Genomic DNA, 23,076 nt, shown 5'->3' on the forward strand with positions numbered 1-23,076 from the left:
CAACACTTTGGCACCATCGATATGGTCATCTCGGCTACAAAGGCTTGTGCACCTTGAAGCACAAAAACATGGTGAAAGGCCTACCGCAAATTGGAGCTCCAAACACCGCCTATGAGGCATGTATGAAAGGCAAGCAACATCGGACTCCATTTCCAAAAATGGGTAAATGGAGAGCAATGGAAAAATTAGACTGCAAGGAAAACATTGAAATTGATAAGAACACGGCCGAAGGAGGAGGAATCACACAGGAAACGACTGAATCGGTTGCTGAAACAATTGAACCAGTTGCTGAAAACAATTTTCTCATAACTATTGCACCAGATTTGACAATAAGGGAGGGGAGAAATCGACATCCACCTGTATGGTTAGTAGATTTCGATGAAGGATATGAGAAAAAGGGAAGTGAGGAGATGGTGTACAAACTCCAAAAGGTTATCTACGGATTAAAACAAGCACCTAGAACCTGGTTTAGTCGAATAGAATCCTACTTCATCAAAGAAGGATTCAAAAGCAGTTTCAATGAGAAAACACTCTTCATCAAGAGGAAGCGAGGTAAAATTCTTATTGTAACCATTTATGTTGATGATCTTTTATTTACGGGAGATGATGAAGAATTATTGGAGGAGTTTAAACGTTCCATGAAGAAAGAGTCTGATATGACTGACTTAAGTCAAATGAGATTTTTTCTTGGAATAAAGGTAATACAAAGATTAGATGATATTTTTATATGTCAAAGAAAATATGCTGCTAAAGTTTTAAATCGATTTGGCATAAAAAATTACAATTCTATTTGTAATCCCATTGTTCCAGGACAGAAAATTGGCAAAGATGAAAATGGTGCAAAAGTAGATGTAACTTTGTATAAACAAATAGTAGGAAGTCTGATGTATCTCATAGCTACTCATCTTGATCTCATGTTTGTTGTAAGTTTGATTAGTCGTTTTATGGCATCTCTAGCACAACAACATTTTGCAACAGTTGAAAGAGTTTTAAGGTACTTGAAAGGTACAGTAGATTATGATGTATTTTATAGAAAGGGAGGAGTTAGTGATTTAAATGGATTTACTGATAGTGACTATGTCGGAGACATGGAAGAAAGCAAGAGTACTTCAGGCTATGTGTTTATGATAAGTGGAGGAGCAATAGATTGGTCTTCTCGTATAGTCACCTTATCAACCACAGAAGCTGAGTTTGTTGCTGTTAGTGCCTATGCATGTCAAGCTGTTTGGATGAGGAGCATACTCAAAGAGATTGGTCGCTCTCAAATAGAAGGAACAAAACTAATGTGTGATAATACTTCAACTATTAAGCTATCCAAAAATCCAGTTCTACATGGACATTCCAAACACATAAGAGTAAGATTTCACTTTCCTACAGATCTTACAAAAGAAGGAACTGTTAATTTATTATTTTGTGGTACCCGAAATCAGCTTGTTGATTTGTTAACAAAGCCTCTGAAATTAAAAGCATTCCCGAGATTGCATGAAGAACTTGGTGTGGAGAGTTTTTCGGACTTGAACTAATTCTTGACAAAGAAGAATAGTTAAAGGGAGAGATTGTTAGAAAAATTTGATTAAGTCTTAGAGTATTTTCAGAGATATAGTATAAATATTTTTCAGATTTGTTTACCAGATTTGTGGTTAGATTCTATTTATGGTTATTTGTAAGACTATAAAACGAACTTCAGTATTCAATAAGATTCATTCCCAATTTCTGGCTTACTTATGTCAAAACCTAACACATATTTGCACATCTGAGCTATGTGTAGAGTAGTAAATACATATCTAATGACTTGAACGGGAAAGCTGCTTAAGAGAATATAATTTTAAATGATAGGTCTCATTTATGTTGCATGGGTTTGCATCTCTAACCCCAATAGTAGGGTCACTTTGAGTATTTCTTAAAATACTAAATCTCGTGCTACTCTTATATTTCAAGTAAAGGGTCACTTAACGAGTATTTCTTAAAATACTCAAGTCTCGTGCTACTCTTATATTTTAAGTAAAGGCAAGACACCCTTATACGGTTAATGGCAGCGTTACATCAAAGACCAAAACACGCAGGAAAGTTGCATCTTATTTTTGTAGATTCTAGGTTAGCCTAGGGCATTGTTTTGATTCTTTTTATTTATTTTATTTTATCGGGTAGTTGAATTTTATTTTTGTTAGTCTAGAGCATCATTTTAATTCTTTTTATTTATTTTATTTTATTTTAAGACTTTGATGGGAACGTATAAGTCCACGACATCCTCTATGAAATTGATGGAATTTTAACCAAATGTGAATTTAGAAATTGACCTATCAAAATAGCCTCGAAACCATAACATTACTTATTATGGGCTTAAATCTGTGCAACACCCGCCAAACAATGTATTCGCACGAGGGAGGTTACTGTTTTGTTTTGTTTTTTTACTGGTAGTTTTCAAAATATTTATTATATTCCAAAAAGTTCAAAAGTACCTTTGGGTTATCGTACATGGAAGAGTTAACAACATGTTTAAAAATACTCGTGAATTTTAAAAAGTAGTATTAATATCATTGACCATTTAATTTTTTTTTAAAAAATTCATATTGTTAATATATGAACCGAAAAAGTTTATATACACCACAAATCATATTCCTCTTCAATTTTCTCTCTCCTTGAAATGTTTTAAAAATTTAGGAATATGAAACAAAGAGCTTACGGGTATTATTAAAATTTTTATAAGTTTCAAAAGCATTTTTTTAAAACAAATTATAAAATTTATTTTAACGGGTGTCCTCTTTGAGCTCTTCCTTATCGGCTTTCAATTTTTATAATGGGTTTAATAAGAATAGGTTTTCACACTCTTATAAAGAATGATTTGTTCCTCTCTACAACCGATGTGAGATCTCACAGTCCACTCTGTCTCACAATCCACCTCCTGAAGGGTCCAGCGTTTTGTTCTCTTTTCCAATCAAGTGGAAGTCCAAAATAAAAAACCTAAAAAAGACAATATTTGATAGTGGTGAACTTCATTTATGAAAAGAAGGAATGAAAGGTAGGGGTGTACATGATCCCGATCGGGTTGGGTTGAGAGACTTTTTTGAACCAACCCAAAAGTTCTGGTTGGTTGGATTGGTAACCCAACCCAACCCGAAAATGTTCACAACTCAATCCAACCCAACCCTCTATTTTCGGGTTAGGTTCGGGTTGTTCCAAACTAAGAAGAGACAAGAAGTGTAGAAAAAACTACGGCTGACCAAAGAAGTTCGACAAGAATCACAAAACAAAGAAGTTCGACGAGGAACAAATAACATATCAATCCGACGGAAATGGAACGGAAAGTCAAGTGGAGAGATAGTCGGTACGACGTCGACGAAGTCGAGTGGAGAAATGGGAGTAGAGAAGAGAGTTTGACGAAGAAATAAGGAGTTGACCGGAGAGCTAGATCGACGTCTGAGATAAGGACGTCAACCGTGAAGATGAACACCGTGAGAAGAGAACAATGAGATAGATGAAGAGAGAGAAAGTCTACACATTTATGAAGAGAGAGACGATTACAATAATTTATCGAGTCTCCTGTATTGAACAACACGAAAGTCTGTACATTGAATATTGCATATGTGCCACATGGTAGAGTCAGACAAGATAACCACCGCGTAGGCTTGGGCCTTTTATATGATTTTCGGATTGAGTTGGGTTGTCCCAATAATTTAAAATTTGAACTCGAACTCAACTCGAATCGGATCGAGTTCCAAAAAATGAACCCAACCCAAAATCAAAGTAGTTGTTAGGTACCCTTAATAAAAAAAAAAAAAGGTGGAAGAAAATATAATGAAAAGGCCATCTCTGAGCTCCACAGGATGCAGAGAGTATTGGGCACAATATTCAAAAGGCTGTAAAATAAACGGTCACCGATCGCTTTTCCCAACTTTAAACCCTTTATTATTATTTATCGTGAAGATTCCTCTGCCTCATTGCCAAGTGTTGTTGGACTTTACCCCTCAAAAAGCTGCATTTTCGTAGCTTCAACTTTTGTCGAACTCAAAACCTTCGTTTACCCATTAAATTAAAGCTTCATTCAAAAATCATAAAATTAATTTTCAGATACGTTAGCGACCATACCATAATCATGTTAAGTCACACATTCAACTCTGATCCGACTATAAGATTAAAGTAACAAAGCCATTAAAAAATGAGTGTGAAAAAGCAAAGTAGAATAGACATGATATCACATGATGGAACAAGCATGGGGATTGTCGTCACTGAAAAGGGAGGCAATGGCGTGGTCGGAGGAGACAGCGCGAGAGTAAAGTGAAGGCGTCTGGAAGAAAGTGTGAAGGGAAGTGGGCGATGCATGATGATTAGTGGCAGTAGGGTTGGTGGTGGCGCTGTAAGCGTCGTAGTAATGTGTGGCTATGTATGAAGGGTACTTGTAAAATGAGGCGTAGTGTGAAGAGTATCCTGGGAATGGCCATGCCTCTGCTGCTTTTCCTGCTCTCTTTATTGCCTTCACCACTTTTCTCTCCTCCAATCCGTACCCTCTTACTGTTATTTTCTGCATCTCTATTTCCACTTCCACTTCTTCCACTCCTACATTCATCAATTCATACCAATTTTTTTATTACAGCCGTTAGTTAACATACGCCCACCACTATCGAATATTGTTTTCTTTGTTCTTCTCCTCAAAGTTTTTAAAACACGTTTACTATGGAAAGGTTTTCACACCCTTATAATGGGTGTTTTATTTTCCTCTCCAACCGATGTGGGGGATCTCATAGTGCCCAACCAAAATAGGGCCCCTCGTGTAACGGCCCAGATCCACTGCTAGTAGATATTGTCCTCTTTGGACTTTTTCTTTCGGACTTCCCTTCGAAACTTTAAATCGCTTATGTTAGAGGAAGGTTTCCACACCCTTATAAATGGTGATTTGTTCCCCTCCTCAATCGATGTGGACATCACAGCTCGGTCCCCTACACCCTTATTAAGGATGTTTTGTTCTCTTTTTCAACCGAGATAGAGATCTCACAATGCTAACTAAGATAGGGCCGCTTGGTTGGACACACTCCTTGTTTTAGGCTCCTTGGATAACTATTTGATATTATTATTTAGAGATTTGAAAATTAAAAATAAATTTTGTAAAATCATGGGTATGAATTCAAATGTTTTTTTTTTTTTTATTTAAAATCTCTCGCTTCATATTGATAAAGGAACATTTTTAATTGAAACTCGCTTAGAAACATTTCTTATAAAATAAAAATAGTTAGGAAATCAGACGGTGAGATCCCACATCAATTGGAGAGGAGAACGAAACACTCCTTGTTAGGGTGTGGAAACTTCTCTCTAGCAAGCGCACTTTAAAAACCTTGAGGGGTAAGTTCAAAAGAAGAGTTTAAAGAAGACAATATCTATTAGCGGTAAACTTGGACCGTTACACATACGCTTCTTAAAATTGAAAAATAAACAAAAATGATATAATAATAATGGTACCTTTGAGTTTGAAGAGTGCTTTCCTCAATTTTGAAGCGCAACCTTCGCAGTCGAGATTTGGAACTCTAACCTCGATCATCTGAAACGCACCGAAATGCATGAGATAATAGAGATGTTATGGTGAGTTGTTGTTTGAGAGAGAGAGAGAGACTTACCGACATTGTTGTGGAAGAGTTGTTAATTAGAAGAGTTGGTTGCATGCATAAAGCTAAGGGAAAGAGAAGAAACAGAGTGAGTGTGGGAGAAAGAGGGAGACAATGTGTAGAGTTTATAGATAGTGTGTGTGTGAGCTAACTGTTATCCTCTCATCATCATTACCAAACATGTTTCCTTTTGGTCTCTTTTTTATGTTTTTTTTTCCCCTCCCTTTTCATCCATGTGGTTTGCTTTCAAAATGCTCTGCAATTGGGTCGGATTACATCATTCTTTAGGTCCTACGCAATAATGTGTTAGATGAACACGACTCTTCACAATGGCATGATATTGTCCCCTTTGAGCATAAGCTCTCGTAGCTTTGCTTTCGGCTTCCCTAAAAGGCTTCATACCAATAGAGAGAGTATTCTTTGTTTATAGACCCATGATCATTCCCTAAATTAGCTGAAGTGGGACTTTCATCGTCCAACATAATGAACTTAATCTTGTTGGATGAAAGTCCCACGTCAGCTAATTTACAGAATGATCATAGGTTTATAATCAAGTAATTTTATCTTCACTGACATGAGGCATTTTGGGAAAATCGAAAGCAAAGCCATAAGAACTTATGCTTAAAGTAGATAATACCATTTTATTGTTGAGTCGTAATTCCTAACCGATCAAACTGGTTCATCAACTTTGAAAACAAAGTAGAAGAGAGGAGCGTTGGATTTTGAAAAGGAATGGTGGGCACGCGTGGGATAGGCGCTGTCCACTAAGGCGGTGCGGTGGAAACATATCCCACGCTTTTCGTGGATATTAGGAATAATTTCCCTCACAAACCCCCACCACATTATACACACCCATCATAATCAACTTCAAAACGCACACCTAATTAAATGACCATTTTTTTTTAATTCATTTTCCTTTATTTTTTATTTTATCTTTTTAAATTCAAATACATATTTTAAATATGTTTACATAAAATGTTGTTCAAATTTGAATAAAATAATATTTTTTATTAAAAAATACAAATATGTTTAAAAAATTTAAGTAGAGACAGACAACTATTTGACCGCTATAACTGAAGTCAATATTGGATTGTGATTTGTGAACGTTTGATATTTGAGTTTTATAAATAGGTAACATATATGGAACATCAGTAGTGTTTTTATTAAAAAAAAAAACAACTTAACAATCTAACCCAACTTGAAAAATAGAAGATTGAGCGGTATTGGAATGTAAATTTTATTTGAGTTATTCGTGAGTTCAAAAGGTTTTTTCATACTAAACTCATGTAATCCCGTTAGATATTTAAAAGTGGTAAGATTAAAATAAAATAAACTTTGAACAAGAATGATATTAAAATTAAAAAGAAAAAGAAAAAGAAAAGTGTAGTTTAGGGTGTGATAATGATGGGTGGTCCATTAGCCTCCGAGTTTTAGGGTGCAGAATGGGCATTTTTAAATCACAAAAACCCTAATTCCATCAATTTTTAATCTCACTTATTAATTACCTTTAATCAATTTTAGGAGTGGAGTTTGATTCAGGTGACCATATCATATATTTATTATGAATATATATATATTTATTTATTTATTGTGAATCCCACCCACGCTTTTTAGTAGTCATTATTAAAATCCAACTAATTTTGTTAACCCACGTATTTTTATTTTTATTTGTTTGTTAATAATGAAAAACTCTAATACTATAACGAGTCTCATTCTCATAAATATTCAAAACATTTAAATAGAATACAAACTTTAATCTATATCTACAAAATATTCTACGGTTATATAAAATATACTCCAATATTATTTATTATTATTATTTTGTGACGTGTGTTAATTTACTTCTTAAAAATGTTTCTAGCTCTCAAAATTGATGTAAAAACAAAAGATTTTGAGTTTGTTGATTAACAAATTTTAATTTTATAACAAAAATGAATTAATTTTTAAAAAATTGAATATATTAAAATTCTGTTGATAAAAAATTCAAAATTCAAAAGTTGTCGAAATTAAAATCAATAGTTCAAACCTAGATAAGTAGGATCAAACGAATATCAACTTGAAAAATTTAGTGACTCCTACTTAAACCAATCAAGCAAGTAATTTTACTGCTGGATGCACATGGGTTTGGTTGGATGACTTGTATGCTATATGAATGACGTGTACTCTATGGTCTTGTATGTGTTATATTTTTATGATGTTATGTTATGTTATGATTATGCTATGTTGTGAAATTATGTTATAATATGATACTTGAACCTCCCTATGTTGTACTACATATACTTATGCTAGCATGTTCACACTATGTCTATGAGATATTGATAAGACATTTATGTTAACCATGAAAGATACGTCTAGTATACATATGCATGCCTCATAGGAACATTATGTCATGAAAAGAATGGAGGTGCGTTTTGCATCCTAAGTATAGAAACATTACTATGCATGGATGTGAACACTACTAGATGTATAGATGATTTAGAACATGTTTAGATTGAGTAAGATTTGTATTGTGATTGTGAAGATATAATTTCATGAAAAGAGATTAGTAAGCTATTTAACACGAAAATAATTTTTGCTGAGGAATAATAGGTGTTTGAACCGGATATCTCAAAATATAGAAAAATGTTGTAGTGCTCTATGAACATAGAGATGAAAAAAGATGTACCTACCTATACTAATAAATTGTTTTAAATGAAAAGGATCAAAGAGGCGTGATAGATAGTAATGTCCTATAGGCTACTATAGATATTGAGAATGGTTGTCACGCCCCTAATAGTGAGTCACTTGCCTGCATGCTTTAAATACATACACCGAAATTCATAATAAATAAAACACCTATTAACTACTAAATATAAAATCATGCAAACTACTGTCCTATCTTGATTTTCATGACCTTTCTAGCATTCACCGTCATTCGTGCATGAGAGCTTTACATTTACCTGAAAATATAATGGTAGCACGTTGTTTGAGTATTTTAAGAAATACTTAGTAAGTCACCCCACGGTTGGGAATAGTAATGCAATCACACACATAACATGAAATAACATAGCATCATACGTCAATACAAAAGGCGATTTCCGGCGAGGTTTGAATTAAATTTTTTTCCAAACCATTACTATATGAATCCAACTACTCATCAATTGCATATAACCAGAGGAACAATTACAAGAAGCAATGGAAAGGAGATTTAAGTATCAAATAAAGAAAATCAAATTAATTTTGTCTTTGTAGTTGAACTATCATTTAAGACTATTTGTGTCATGTCTTATTTTTTTAATTTAATAGCTCTTATTGGTAGGTAGTAGTTGGTAATTGAATTAACATTATGTTTAGATTATCTTTTTTACCTAGTTAAATGCACGTAATATCCAAGTTTGAAATAATTGTTAAATACAAAAGCGGTGTGTTCTCTTGAAACCCTTTGGTTGATGTTTCTTTTTCAAACCTTGCTTTAGGTTTAAATTAAAATCGATTCATTGGATTAGTCTTAATCAAGCTAATTCTGGAGTAAGTCATCTTCTGGAGTAAGTCATCTTGTGATCTAAGAGTGACCATCATAGGTTCCAAATTCGATCTAATAGTTATTTATCTTTTTAATTAGCTCTTGGTTGGAATCATATGTCAATACAAAGAGCGATTTCTGACGAGGTTTGAATTAAAAAAATTTCAAATTAGTGTCAAAGGAAAATTTTGTCACTACAAAGTATGTAAAATTGAAGTGTTAGTACGAAAAAAGAAAAGAAGGAAAAAAAAAGTTATTTAGGCGTACAAAAGTTTTCGTTACTATAAAATTGAAGTGTTAGTACGAAAAAAAAATATATATAAAAAAAAGAGTTATTTGGGCTTACAAAATGGAAAACTTTTGTGATGACTAAATGAAAGTAATTATTCCCAACCCAACTAGATGACATACATATGACAACCATCCTATACTCCTACACTATTATTAGTATAGTGTGATTTGTTTTCTTTGCTTGGAATATCAAGATTATTCTATGCTAGTATGACCAACCTCGAGTAAGTTAGTGATGGACTTTTTAGCTATATCATAATGTTCTGAGGATCTTACCTTAATTAAGGTTTTATGTTGCTTATTCAAAATTTGTAACGACTCTAAATTTCTACTCACTCAGAATCACTACTAACGGCCCATGTTCCTAATATGTGGAATATAACTCTTAAAGAAAATATCATAGCATAAATGTTGAAAACATTATAAACAACTTCATCTCTGGAAAACATCGCCATGGTCTTACGTTTTTCATACGAAATACTAAGTATTTAAGATTTTCTAACATTAGTAACAACACGAGATGGTGATTTTAATAAAGAATACGAGCCATGAACCTGCTTCGAATTCTCAAGACCATGGAAATGAATTAGTAGTGTTAATGCAAACCGAGCAACAAACACATGAGTTACTAAGTCCACACCTTAACATTTTCTAGCAAGCATATTTGCTATGATTGTTACGAGGGAAGAATCGGTCCATACAACGATATATTGGATATCAAGAAGTTATTAAGGTAGTGATGAATAACACATATTCTTATAGAACCAAAAGTTCCCTCAAGTATACTAGTCAAGAAGGACAATGTTGCAAAAATTTTCTCCAAGTTTGACATGTTCGTTCGGAGTTTCTCTAATATCTTTTGACTCACTAATACCCTACCACTAGAGTTTTTCATGAACCAAATCTTTGAAGAGGTTCCTAGACTAGTTTGTAGTAGTGTGCGTATCCTAATCATATTAGGCTAAAAGGAATAACAAAATAAATTCTAAGTTAGTTTGACGGTCAGTCTTATATAGTGAGCTTTATACCAAACTCTCTATGAGATTTAGGTGAACAAAAAGGTTTCATTTAGACACAAAATATTAAAGAATATGGTCTAATGAACTATTCTAAAGAAGAAATAGTTCATAGTTGATTTAAAATTGTACGTAGACATAAAGTTATAAGTTTCCTTGATTTAGCGAGATGATGTAGAGGTTTGTTGTTTAGTAAATTGTAATGATGTTCTAAGTAAATGAATAGTTTGAGTACAAAGATAAAATGAGGAGGTTAGTGTTCTACCCGTGTCTTAAGATAATATGAGAAAGTTAGAATAATATCTAAAAACATGAGAATATTTGCACCGCTCATAGTAAGCTTAGGGAGTAGATCCTGTGGTGGTTAAGTATTTGAGAATGACAAACACTTGATAGATTATGATAAACCAAGCACCAGTGTTGTTGTAACCTTTAAGCATTCTAGAAATCCAAATGATTCATACAAGTATAATTTAAAAAAAGTCCAGAGTGGAAAATTACTTCATTGTTGATGTTCAAGTTCAATATTCTCGAGCTTTCGATATACGAATTGCTCCAAATTTTCTTTGTAAATCCATTTTTAGATAATTTCGAATACCTGTCTTGAAGAGATTTAATTTAAAGAGAAACAAAGGGTAGTTGGATTTTCGCCTAGCGTGGGCAATTCAATTGAACCATATGCGTCATTACCAGAGGAAAAAGATGCATGACTCATGAACTCGACTTCTACAACTTGATACAATGACTTTTGTGTTAGGTTATGGAGTCTGCTCTCTTATTTATAGCTTGGTCAACGGTTATATCCGGTAAATGGTTAAATTTGGTGAAGGTATATATAGTAAACTGAAATATATATATATACCGTCCAGTAGAGCTTTGAAAATGTACTTTTTATTCTCTATATTCTCTCTTATACATACTCATCAATACAAATTCTTTTAGCCACAGTTCTTCTTGCAATTTTCTCTATCATGTTCTTTGTGTTCATCTAGATCGAGTGTGTGCGATCCTAACAACTGGTATCAGAGTTAGGTGAAATTCACCACGATCTGTGAAGATGAAAAGTTTAAAGATTGGAATTGAGAAGTTTGATGGATCCGATTTCGGTTTCTGGAAGATGTAGATTGAAGATTATCTGTACCAGAAAGATCTTCACGAACCCCTGATGGGGTGAAGCTGGATACCATGACCACGGAACAGTGGAAGCTCAAGGATCGACAAGCCTTGGGGCTGATCCAGTTGACGCTATCTAGAAACGTGGCGTTCAACATTATCAAGGAGAAGACAACGTCAGATCTATTGAAGGCGCTGTCAAATATGTATGAAAAATCGTCGGTTATGAACAAGGTGTATTTGATGCGGAGATTGTTCAATCTACAAATGTCTGAAGGTGGATATGTTGCGGATCATATAAATGAATTCAATATGATCGTAAGTCAACTGAGTTTGGTGGAAATTAATTTCGAAGATGAAATTAAAGCGTTGATTTTGACGTCATCTTTACCCGAGTCATGGGATACTGTTGTTGCCGCAATCAGCAGTTCCCGAGGATCTGATAAACTGAAGTTTGATGAAATTCGAGATGTAGTTCTCAGCGAAAGTATTCGCAAACGGAAAACTGGAGATTCATCAGGCAATGCTCTCAGTGTTGATCGAAGGGGAAGAAGTAAATCAAAGAGCTCAAACAAACATGGGTGATCAAAATCAAAGAACCGGGGAAAATCTTCAAACAAACCCAACGTAACGTGTTGGAGCTGTGGGGGAAAAGAACACTTTCGGACAGATTGTACAAAACTGAAGAAGAAGCAGAATCATAAATCTAAAGATGATGATGATTCTATATATACAACAGAAGATACTCAGGACGTTTTAATCTTTAGTGTGGACAACCCAGGTGAATCCTAGATTTTGGATTCAGGTGTATCGTTCCATTGGTCTCCAAATAAAGAATTGTTTCGAAATTTCAAATCAGGAAATTTCGGGAAGGTGTATCTTGCCGGCAACAAAACCTTGGAGATTGAAGGGAAGGGAGATGTCTCCATACAAACTCCAGTAGAAAATCAGTGGACATTACAAGATGTCAGATACATTCCTGGTCTCAAGAAGAACCTGATCTCTATTGGTCAGTTGGATAGCACAGGCTATGCAGCAGAGTTTGGAAAGAGTTCATGGAAGATTGTGAAGGGCCCATGGTTGTTGCACGTGGCACAAAATCCGGAACCTTATACACTACTGCAGAGTGTATAAACATGACTGCTGCTGCTGAGAGTGCTTCCAATTCAAGTCTATGGCAAAATAGACTTGGACATATGAGCGTCAAAGGAATGAAGATGCTGACTGCGAAAGGAGTTTTAGAAGGCTTAAAATCTGTTGATATGGGTCTTTGTGAGAGTTATGTTATGGGCAAACAAAAACGAGTTAGTTTCACAAAGGCTACCAGAGAACCGAAGAAAGTGCGGTTGGAAATGGTCCATATAGACAAGTCAGATGTGTTTACCACTTTCAGAAGTGGAAAGCTGAAATTGAAAATTAGACCGGCTTGAAGATCAAATGCCTGAGGTCTGACAATGGAGGAGAGTACAACAAATCAGAGTTTATAACATTTTGTGCAGCTAAGGGAATTAGATTAATAAGAACAATTCCCAGTAAGGCAAAACAAAATGGTATTGCGAACAATTTCCAGTAAGGCAAGACAAAATGGTATTGCAGAAAGGATAAACAGAACATTAAATGAGCGAGCAAGAAGCATGAGGATTCATTCTGGACTACCAAAGACATTCTGGGCTGATGCTGTGAACACAGCAGCATATTTGATTAATAGAGGGCCGTCAGTACCCTTGAAGTTCAAATTGCCCGAACAAGTATGGACAGGAAAAAAACTCAAGTACTCTCACTTGAGAACTTTTGGTTGTACTGCGTATGTTCATGTTGATCCAGAGAACAGATAAACTTAATGCTAAGGAAGTGAAATGCTACTTCATAGGCTATGGCTCTGACATGTTCGAGTACAGGTTTTAGGATGAGAAAAATATGAAAATCCTAAGATACTGCGATGTGACCTTTGATGCAAATGTCATGTACAAGGATAGAGAGAAGATAAACTCTGAGACTACGAAGCAAGTGGGAGTTGAACTTGAGTAGTAGAAAAATTCACGCAGTGATGTTACAACAGAAGCTCAAGAAACTCCTGATCCTATTGCTGAAGAACTTGACGTGGAGCAAGTTACACTTGAGCAGATGTTGAGGAGATCATCCAGAACTATCAGAGCACCAGATAGATATTCAGCCTCATTACATTATCTGTTGCTGACTGACGAAGGAGAACCAGAGTCCTTTGATGAGGCTCTACAAGTAGAAGATTCAACCAAGTGGGAGCAAGCCATGGATGATGAGATGAGCTCACTTGAAAAGAATAATATGTGGGTGCTGACTGAGTTGCCTATAGGAAAGAGAGCTCTGTTGAACAAATGGGTGTTCAAAATCAAGGTTGAAGCAGATGGCAAAAGGAGGTTTAAGGCTCAGTTAGTAGTTAAAAGATATTCACAAAGAAAAGGCATTGATTATGCTGAGATCTTTTCTTCAATTGTGAAATTAACTACTGTTCGAATTCTGCTGAGTATTGTTGCATCGGAGAATTTGCACCTTGAGCAAATGAATGTAATTACGGCGTTTTTACATGGAGATTTAGATGAGGAGATCTATATGCAACAACCAGAAGAGTTTGCAGCTCCAGGCAAGGAGCACATGGTGTGTAAGCTCAATAAGAGCTTGTATGGACTGAAACACGCACCGAGACAATGGTACAAGAAGTTTGACTTCTTCATGTGCAAGAGTGGTTTCCATAGGAGTGAAAAGGATCAGTGTTGCTACCTCAAGAAATACACTGATTCTTATGTGTTTCTACTTCTGTATGTGGATGATATACTAATTGCTAGATCAAGTATGAGAGAGATAAACCACCTGAAGGCAAGCTTGGCTTTAGTATTTGAGATGAAAGATTTGGGTGCAGCGAAGCAGATTCTTGGGATGAGAATTTCTCGAGATAGATCTGCTGGCACATTAAATCTATCCCAAGAGCAGTACATTGAGAAGGTGTTGCCCAAATTCAAGATGAATGACGCTAAACCCAGGACTACTCCTTTGGCAAATCATATTAAATTGTCAAAGGGGCAATCTCCCAAGACAATTGAGGAACGTGAGCACATGGCATCAGTTCCGTACGCTTCTGCAGTTGAGAGTTTGATGTATGCTATGGTCTGCACTAGACCTATCATAACACATGCAGTGGGAGTTGTTAACAAGTACATGGCAAATCTAGGGAAAGAACATTGGGAAGCTGTGAAGTGGCTTCTAAGATATCTGAGAGGTACATCCAATACTTCACTTTGTTATGGCAATGACAAAGTAGTTCTGCAAGGTTTTGTGGATGCTGATTTGAGTGGAGATGTAGACTCTAGCAAGAGCACATCTGGATATATCTACACTATAGATGAAACAGCAGTGAGTTGGATGTCCAAGCTTCAAAAATGTGTTGCTCTTTCATCTACTGAAGCTGAGTACGTGGCAATAGCTGAAACTGGAAAGGAGATGATATGGATGACAGACTATCTAGAAGAACTAAGCAGGAAGCAATGCAAGAAGATCCTTTATACAGATAGTCAGAGTGCCATACAGTTGGTGAAAAACCCAGTCTATCATTCAAGGACAAAACACATTAGAAGGCAATACCATTTCACTCGTAGGTTAGTGGAAGAAGGCGATATGTGTTTGGAGAAGATAGAGGGTGCAAAGAATCCAGCAGACATGTTGACAAAATGTGTTGATGTTGGAAAATTAAGGTTATGCAAAGCCTTAATTGGTATGGTGTAGTGATCGTTTGAGAATGAAATTATTGGTTGATTGGATCAGTCTCCAAGTGGGAGAATTGTTAGGTTATGGAGTCTGCTCTCTTATTTATAGCTTGGTCAACGATTATATCTGGTAAAGCTATATATAGTAAATAGTTATATATAGTTGATGGTTAAATCTGGTAAAGCTATATATAGTAAACTGATATATATATATCCCGTAGCTTTGAAAATGTACTTTCTATTTTCTGTATTCTCTCTCCTACATACTCATCAATACAAATTCTTTTAGCCAGAGTTCTCCTTGCAATTTTCTCTATCCTGTTCTTTGTGTTCATCTAGATCGAGTGTGTGCATTATTGTACGATCCTAACATTTTGGTAACAAGGAAGAGGTAGAGACAAAATTCTTACCTTTTCGTGGACGGTAGCATGATATATAGGCCTACAAAAATTGTTGGAAAACTGTTTCTTTGTCAGAGTAAAACTTAGAAGTTTTCTATTTGGTTGGAGTGATCCAAACCTTATCAAACCCTCGTCCATTCATGAAATCCTTTCCTCTCTTCCTCTTCCTCTTAATAATTTATTTTGGAAGGACGAATTTACGTGAATCCTCTCAATTTCTCGAACCAAGTTCTTGGGTTTATACCAAATTCATAACAAATGGATCCAATATGAACTTCATTTGCTTACCCTCGATCCAAACCGCTTTAGCTTTCATGGTCATCATCAAAATTTATCCTTGACATCCTAGAAAATGAATGGAACTAGTTGAAGGGATGAAATTTCTCATGGGCTTTGGTTGGATTTTAAAAAATTCTCATCGCGACAACCGTGGTTAGTGGACAAATAAGTTTGGGCGACTTTAAGCTCTAGAATTGTAATAACCAAAAAATTAGAAGGAAAAAAAAAAGAAAAAAGAAAAGAAAGGTTCGTCGATGTAGGTCACTTACTTTATTTTATCATCTCAAACGTTTCGAAGTTTGGACCAAGTATGTTATTGTTGAGGATTATTGGGGGTAAATCCCATATTGGTTAATTTAGCGGAAGATAATGGGTTTATAAGTGAGGAATACTATCTCCATTGGTACGAGACCTTTTGAAAAAGTCCAAAGCAAAACTCAAAGTGGACAATATCATATCATTTTGGATAGTCGTGGTTCCTTGATTCCTAACAATTATGTTATATCCAAAAATAATTTAAACTAGCTAGTGTTTCTCTAAATTCGAGTTCGTCCTTCAAAATTGATCCAAATATGACTATTAGTTTCCTTTAAAACTTTATTTTATTTAAGAAAGAGAAAAAAAAACTAAAATTGATTACTGTATGCTTCAACTTTAAAAAGTATTAGTGTATGCTTCAACGTTTAAAAGTATTTCAAAAATACATTTTAATGTTTAAAAAATATCATTGAGTTTTCAAAAGTTTCATTAATATCCTCGAAATATTTAAAATTTTAAAAACTACCTTTAAGCTTTTCTAAAAAAAATTCAAAATGTATGGACATAACCAATAGTAACCGTGGTCGAAAGGTATTAATGAAAGTTCTAAAATTTAGATCTTTTTTAAACAAAATTATAAAATTTAAGATTTTTTTTTAATTAATTTAGTCAATTAAATATAAAAATGCTTTTTATAACCAAAAAAATAAATAAATATCGGTAATTTTATGAGCATTAATAATGAAGTTGACCAAAGATATAAAAAGTGGAAACAATTAATTGAATCACTATAATAAGTAATTATTATGTTTGTTGTGTTCTCCACCGGCCCAACAACTCAATTGCTACCCCATTTTCATCTTATATACCAATTCTAAATTATTTTTAGTTTCAAATTTCTACGGACGTTATTGTTAGAGGTATATATTTATTTTCTAACTTTATATTAAAGTTTTAAATTTTAAATAAACATAAAATTTAATTGTACCTTTAATAAATCTTCCACATATTCTATATAGTTTTAAAATTAATTTTTATAGTAACAAAATTGAAAATTAAATGGTTACATTTTATATTTAATAATATAGTTAACTTTTTTTAATCATTGAGACCTCACGCTCTCACTCGTCCAAAAGAAACTTAATTTATGATTAGATTATAAATAAATTGTTTATCACAGAATTTGTAGTATTTGTAAAAAATGTAAGTACGGATTAAAACGGATTTTTGACATAATTGTGATCGTGATGAAGCTATGAAAGATGAATTTATAATGATTATATCTATAGATACCGTTCTATAATGTATAAGACTGTATCACTGAGTTTTTATAACTTATAAGTCTATTAAATATTGATTTAGACACTCTAAATTAAATATATTATTCTACTTTATATTTAATACTATTAATAGATCAAATATTAATTTGACCACTTTTTCTTTCAACTAAATTGATCATTCTAATGTTTCTCTAAGCTAGTAAGAAAATTTTATGGTCGTTGTTCATAATTACAACTGAATCAAAAGTTTGTTTTACCCCGTAATAAAAAAAAAATATTTATGAGAAAACTATAAACTACGTTCTTTTCGAGCCAGTGAGAGGGTGGAGTCAAATTGTTCAAGTCCCATGATCAACATTTAAGCGAACTATTGATTTACTTACTTATACCGGGAAGGAGTGAATTTCATATCGCGAAATTATGTTCTTTAACTTCCTATTTGGTCAAGTCTTCAAAATGGGAGGCATATTGAATCAACTATAAAAGTCATTTTTCACCGATGTAAATAAAAAAATAAACTACACAAGCATGAGATCATATCTCACGCATGATTAAAATCAAGTCGCATATGATGGTCAATATTCTTAATTACCGAATTTATAAAGAGAGATATATCATGATTTAGTCTTATACAAACTTAATATATATGATATTCTCACTCACATGTCTCCACGAAAACGATTTAGATCTAATTATTTGCAACAAATACAAGGTGGATACAAAATTATTAGGATAAGACAACGAAGTTATTATTTTGAACATAATCTCAATTGTATATTAGATATATTAATAAAAATATATATTTGAAATGGAAGTGAAATAAAAATGGATTGAATATACATTAGATTGTTTATGATATTTAAATATGATTTAAATAAAAAATATATTAAATTATATTATATATTAAAATATATTATTTCAAATTTAGAAAAGTGAATTCTCCGTAAAGCCCTCCTCTTCAATCCTTGGTGACTTTCTAAAACTGTATGACTAAGGAATTCCAGTGAGGACAAGGAACCCAAATAAGGAAATATTTTCAATGCCATACTAAATTTTCAAATTTTTTAGAAAATTATTAAAAAAAAAATTAATTAAGGCAAAACACTTTTTATATAAATTTTTTTTGGGAGAAAAATTATATTTTTTTAATAAAATATTGAATTTTAATATAATTACAAAAATGCCCTTGTGATTAGAACTCCCGCCTTACAAAATCACCTAAATCTTGAAATTAAACTTCTAGATTTGGTGACTCTTTAGATCCAATGGTTAAGATGAAAGTCAAGTTAGAAATTACGGCTCTCCACAATAGTATGATATTGTCCCCTTTGAGCATAAGCTCTCATCTTTGCTATGGACTTCCCCAAAAGGCCTGACATCAAATAGAGATAATATTTCTTGAGTATAAACTCACGGGAGACTTTTATCATCTCACAGATAGCACTATATTTTTAGTAGATTTTTTGAGGGACAATCTCACAATGAGATGTTTTAAGGTTGGTGCAAAGTTTATCTATAAATAAGGAAGGTATGGTAATTGTTTGGAGCAAGAAATAACTTTAAAAGCCATAATCAAGAGATTTCATGATTTTGTTTTTTTAGATTTCTCTCCGGATTTCTTCTAAATTTGAAAATTATGTGCACCATTTTATTTCAATCCAACTCCTACACTTTCTAAATGAGTTTTCCAACAAGTTTCATAAAGGATTCGTGTGACAACCCTAAATTTTATATTTAGCTTAAAGTCGCTAAGTATATATATTATGAACATTTAATACGAAAATATTTCATTACAAACTTTATAATAAAAACATGACCTGGTCTTGCATGTCTCTTCTAAAGCCTATAAATAAAATAATACAAATTGAAATAATAAAAATAACAAGGTAAAAATGCCCTATTACTAATCTATGTGCTATTAAATGAAAATGCAATCTAACGTATACTAACATATAGTCTACTAATACAAATTGCAAAACTATCCTAAGCATGTGCCACAGTCTGCTAGATTGCAATGTCACCGTTAGTCGTACAGGGAACCTTACCTTTACCTAGAAAAATAAGAGTAGCAAATGGCTTAAGTATTTTAAGAAATACCAAGTAAGCTACCCCGGGTTGGAGTTAAATACAAACACATAAAATTCATGAGTGGGACCTATCATAACCATCTATTTTTCTACGATAGATATCCTAAACGAGCAACTGGATGTGTACTTAATTTCCTACACATGGTCCATATGTGCGACTATGGACCCACCAGTTAGTACACACACCTCCTGGGTCTCTTTTTAGTCAGGCAAGCATTCCCTGGTAGCTATTGATGTCGGACACCCAATAAGAATAGCATCTGTCATGACAGCATTATGGTAAACATAATGATCGTTTCCATGCCTCGTAGCATACGCGTCTATACTATTGTGAAAGGAGAAGGGGTATCTCTTGATGCATGAACACACAATAATGCATGAGGTCCTAACGTTTTTCCATTTTCATTATCATATACTTCAACCTCGCTAGCATCTTCCTTCATATCATTTTATCATATCTTTCATGCTTGATCGGGGTTGTATCTCATGCCAATTCGTCATTTTGCATGTCAATCATATCACATATCATTCAAGCTGCACATATGTCATATCATAGCATTTTCATGCCTTCAGACATAACAATTCACATCATGCACATATCATACGATATCATATATCATAACAGTCACATAATATAACCCGAGCATGCCTTCGACATATCGTATCATAAACATATCAATTCATCAAATACAACATAATATTCATGTATCATATCATATACATATCATTTCATAACAGTTTGCATATATAGGCATACGACACGTGTGAAGCCACAGTCATGTATCATCATTTAGTATACGATTATAACAAAATCGACAGTAGAGCCACTTACTTGGTTGGCCTAAGATGAAGCTACTACGACCCCTTGATGTTTGATACTATCTTTAAGACTGCTCTCGAAAATTTAATTCTACTTAAAGGAGTCCCACAATCATCAATTAGAATTTTAATGTGGGAATTGACTCAACTAATTTTACATAAAAAATAATTTAAACTTACTCCTAATCATTTACACTAAGAAGCCTAATTTTGCATAAGATAATTTAAACTTACTCCTAATAATTTAATCTAGCTTAAGTCTAATTATACATAAAAATTTATCCTAATATTTTAAATTAGGTAAGCCTAATTATGCATAAATAATTTAAACACCTAATTAATGCATAAAAGCATCTAAACTAGCTTAGCCTAATATAATTTAAACTAGATTCTACAATTTTAAACTAGCTAAAAGGTAGTCATACTAACTTTAAAACGCTTTAAAGAGTTGAAACTAGAACGAAATTGTCTAATAATTTAAACTAGCTAAGCCTAATTATGCATAAATAATTGCATAATTTAAACTTGATTCCAAAATTTTAAATAGTTAAAAGTAGTGATACTAACCTTAAACACTTTCCAGGAGTTCAAACTAAAAGGAAATGATCTAAGTATATCAAACCCAAGTTCGATTAGCCAAAATGCTCGTCTAAAGACATGAGAAATGTAACGACTCTAAATTTCCACATATCTAGAGTCGCCACTAACATCTCATGCTCATCTCCAATGCAGAATATAACTCTAAGAAATGCTCATCTTTATTAGCGGAAAAATTTAAACCTTCAGAATATGTTAAAACATTAGAAAACAACGCCGGACATACGTGTTTCAAACATCATAATAGAGTTCAAAATAAGATAAAAACAATTACAAATTAAATAATTTAAATAAATGAAATGCAAGCACCCTATCCTAACAAAGTCTAGGAATTTTAAATATGCAACTATCCTATGCACGCGGCATAGTCTCTGAACATGATGTCACCGTCAACCGTACATGGGAGCCTTACCTTTACCTAAAAAACAATATGGCACACGGCCTGAGTATTTCAAAGAAATACTCAGTAAGTGACCCCACTATAGGGTCATGCTAATGCAAACACATGCAATCATGAATTAGAGACCTATCTCTAATCATCTTAAGAGTGGCCTCCAGTCTCAGACAAATTGGATGTGTAGTACTTTCCTTCCCATGACTCACACGTGCGAGTGTGAATCTCCAGGGCGCTTGCACACAACCTGGACCCTCTGATCAAGCTAATCTGTAGCGACGTCCGGAGATCAGCGGAACCCCATAGTGTCATGCACCTCATGAACATCCTCATCTGTGTGCATACGCGCTCATCATATGGTGCGCATCCGCACTCATCATCTCTAAGGGAAGTAGCCCTATTGAACATACAATATGCATGAGGCCCCTCTAAGTCCAATTATACATCTCTTTTGACACAACCTTCTAGTCTCATCTCTTGGTTACATTGTGTAACACATGCTCGTAGATATTTACATTAATATCATTTTCATACTCTTAGGGTTGTGTCCTATGTCGATCTAACGACATGATGCAATATGACAAACAACATCATAAGACATGTTCAACATGGAAAACATCATCATGTTAATAACATTGTCATGCATACATTATACTCATCATAGAAGCCATTCAGTGCATCAAATATAACATGTACGTCATGCATCGAAACATAAATAGCATATATTTAACAGACATCACAACACCACGTTATACTCACACATCATCATAATTCAAACAATCTTTAGCCTACTCTATATTAAGGCCACTTACCTGGTTGACCTTAGCCAAAGTATTCCCTAATTTAATTAACGTAAGCTCCCGTTCCTCGAGATCTGCTCCAAAGGTTGCTGGAGTTCGCTTCATATCCCACCTTTTGTTAGTATTTCACATTTTAATTAATAATTCAACTAACAATATGAAATACAGCTCTAAAACGGTCTCAGTAAAAATCGAATTCCACGGTTTCATTGTTTCTAAATTTTTATTGAATAGTAAAACTTAAATTGAAAATATGTCAATATTATTTCATGTTGCTTCAATCATTCCATCCGACTATGGTTTGTTGTAATATTGTATTCCCTAGGTACAAATAATAATAATTTCTCACATCTTCCATTTTCCTTCTCTATTGTACCACTTTATTTCACTTCTCTTTGTATTTTTTTTTCTTTTGTACAAATGACTCTGCAATTATAAAACAATTTTCAATCAATTCTGTTCTCCCCTCTTTCCGAATATGACTATCCAATTAACAGAAGACATTTTCAATATATTCTATTCTCTTCTCTTTCCTAAAAATGACTATCCAATCAAAGAATCATTTTCAATCTATTCTAATTTTACTTTAGTAAAAATGTCTATGCATCAATCAATTATGATTTCCTTCTCCTTCCTAAAAAAGATGATCAAATTTAGATACAATTGACAAAGCCATTTTCAATCAATTTTGATTTTCAATAAAATATCAAAAAAAATCTAAATAATTGAAAAAGAGATTTAACTTACGATAACTTTTCTATCTCTTTTCTTTCCTATCAAATCTGCCAGAACTGAAGGCTATCTTCAATTTTTCTCTCCCAAAATCTGTGATCTTTTTCTTTGTTTCTTTCTCCATTTTTCCCTTCCCAACTGCCATTTTTTGTTTTTGTTGTTTTGTTTCTTTATTT

The 23,076-nt window shown here is 33.6% G+C and overlaps 1 protein-coding gene across 2 annotated transcripts; it reads right to left on the reverse strand.

Moving 5' to 3' along the window:
- Positions 1-4,071: 4,071 nt before the first annotated feature.
- On the reverse strand, positions 4,072-5,701 carry LOC111438064 (heavy metal-associated isoprenylated plant protein 31). 2 transcript variants are annotated; one of them, XM_023076022.1, is made up of 3 exons: positions 5,607-5,701; positions 5,452-5,530; positions 4,072-4,554 (listed from the first exon to the last, which is right to left on the reverse strand). In XM_023076022.1, the coding sequence occupies exons 1-3, from the start codon at positions 5,649-5,651 to the stop codon at positions 4,193-4,195; spliced, it is 486 nt and encodes a 161-aa protein (XP_022931790.1). In that variant the 5' UTR covers positions 5,652-5,701; the 3' UTR covers positions 4,072-4,192. The 2 variants fall into 2 exon arrangements, with proteins under 2 accessions (XP_022931790.1, XP_022931791.1); XM_023076023.1 differs by having other exon boundaries at positions 5,611-5,686.
- Positions 5,702-23,076: the final 17,375 nt, after the last annotated feature.

This window comes from Cucurbita moschata, unplaced genomic scaffold (genome assembly GCF_002738365.1).
Source record: "Cucurbita moschata cultivar Rifu unplaced genomic scaffold, Cmos_1.0 Cmo_Scf00070, whole genome shotgun sequence".
NCBI classification, from domain to species: domain Eukaryota; kingdom Viridiplantae; phylum Streptophyta; class Magnoliopsida; order Cucurbitales; family Cucurbitaceae; genus Cucurbita; species Cucurbita moschata.

Coding starts and splice junctions, on each gene's coding strand:
- LOC111438064 (XM_023076022.1), bottom strand. CDS start 5,651: ATGCAACCAACTCTTCTAATTAACAACTCTTCCACAACAATGTCG. Junction 5,531..5,606: donor ACTCTTCCACAACAATGTCG/GTAAGTCTCTCT, acceptor GGTGCGTTTCAG/ATGATCGAGGTTAGAGTTCC. Junction 4,555..5,451: donor AGCACTCTTCAAACTCAAAG/GTACCATTATTA, acceptor TGATGAATGTAG/GAGTGGAAGAAGTGGAAGTG.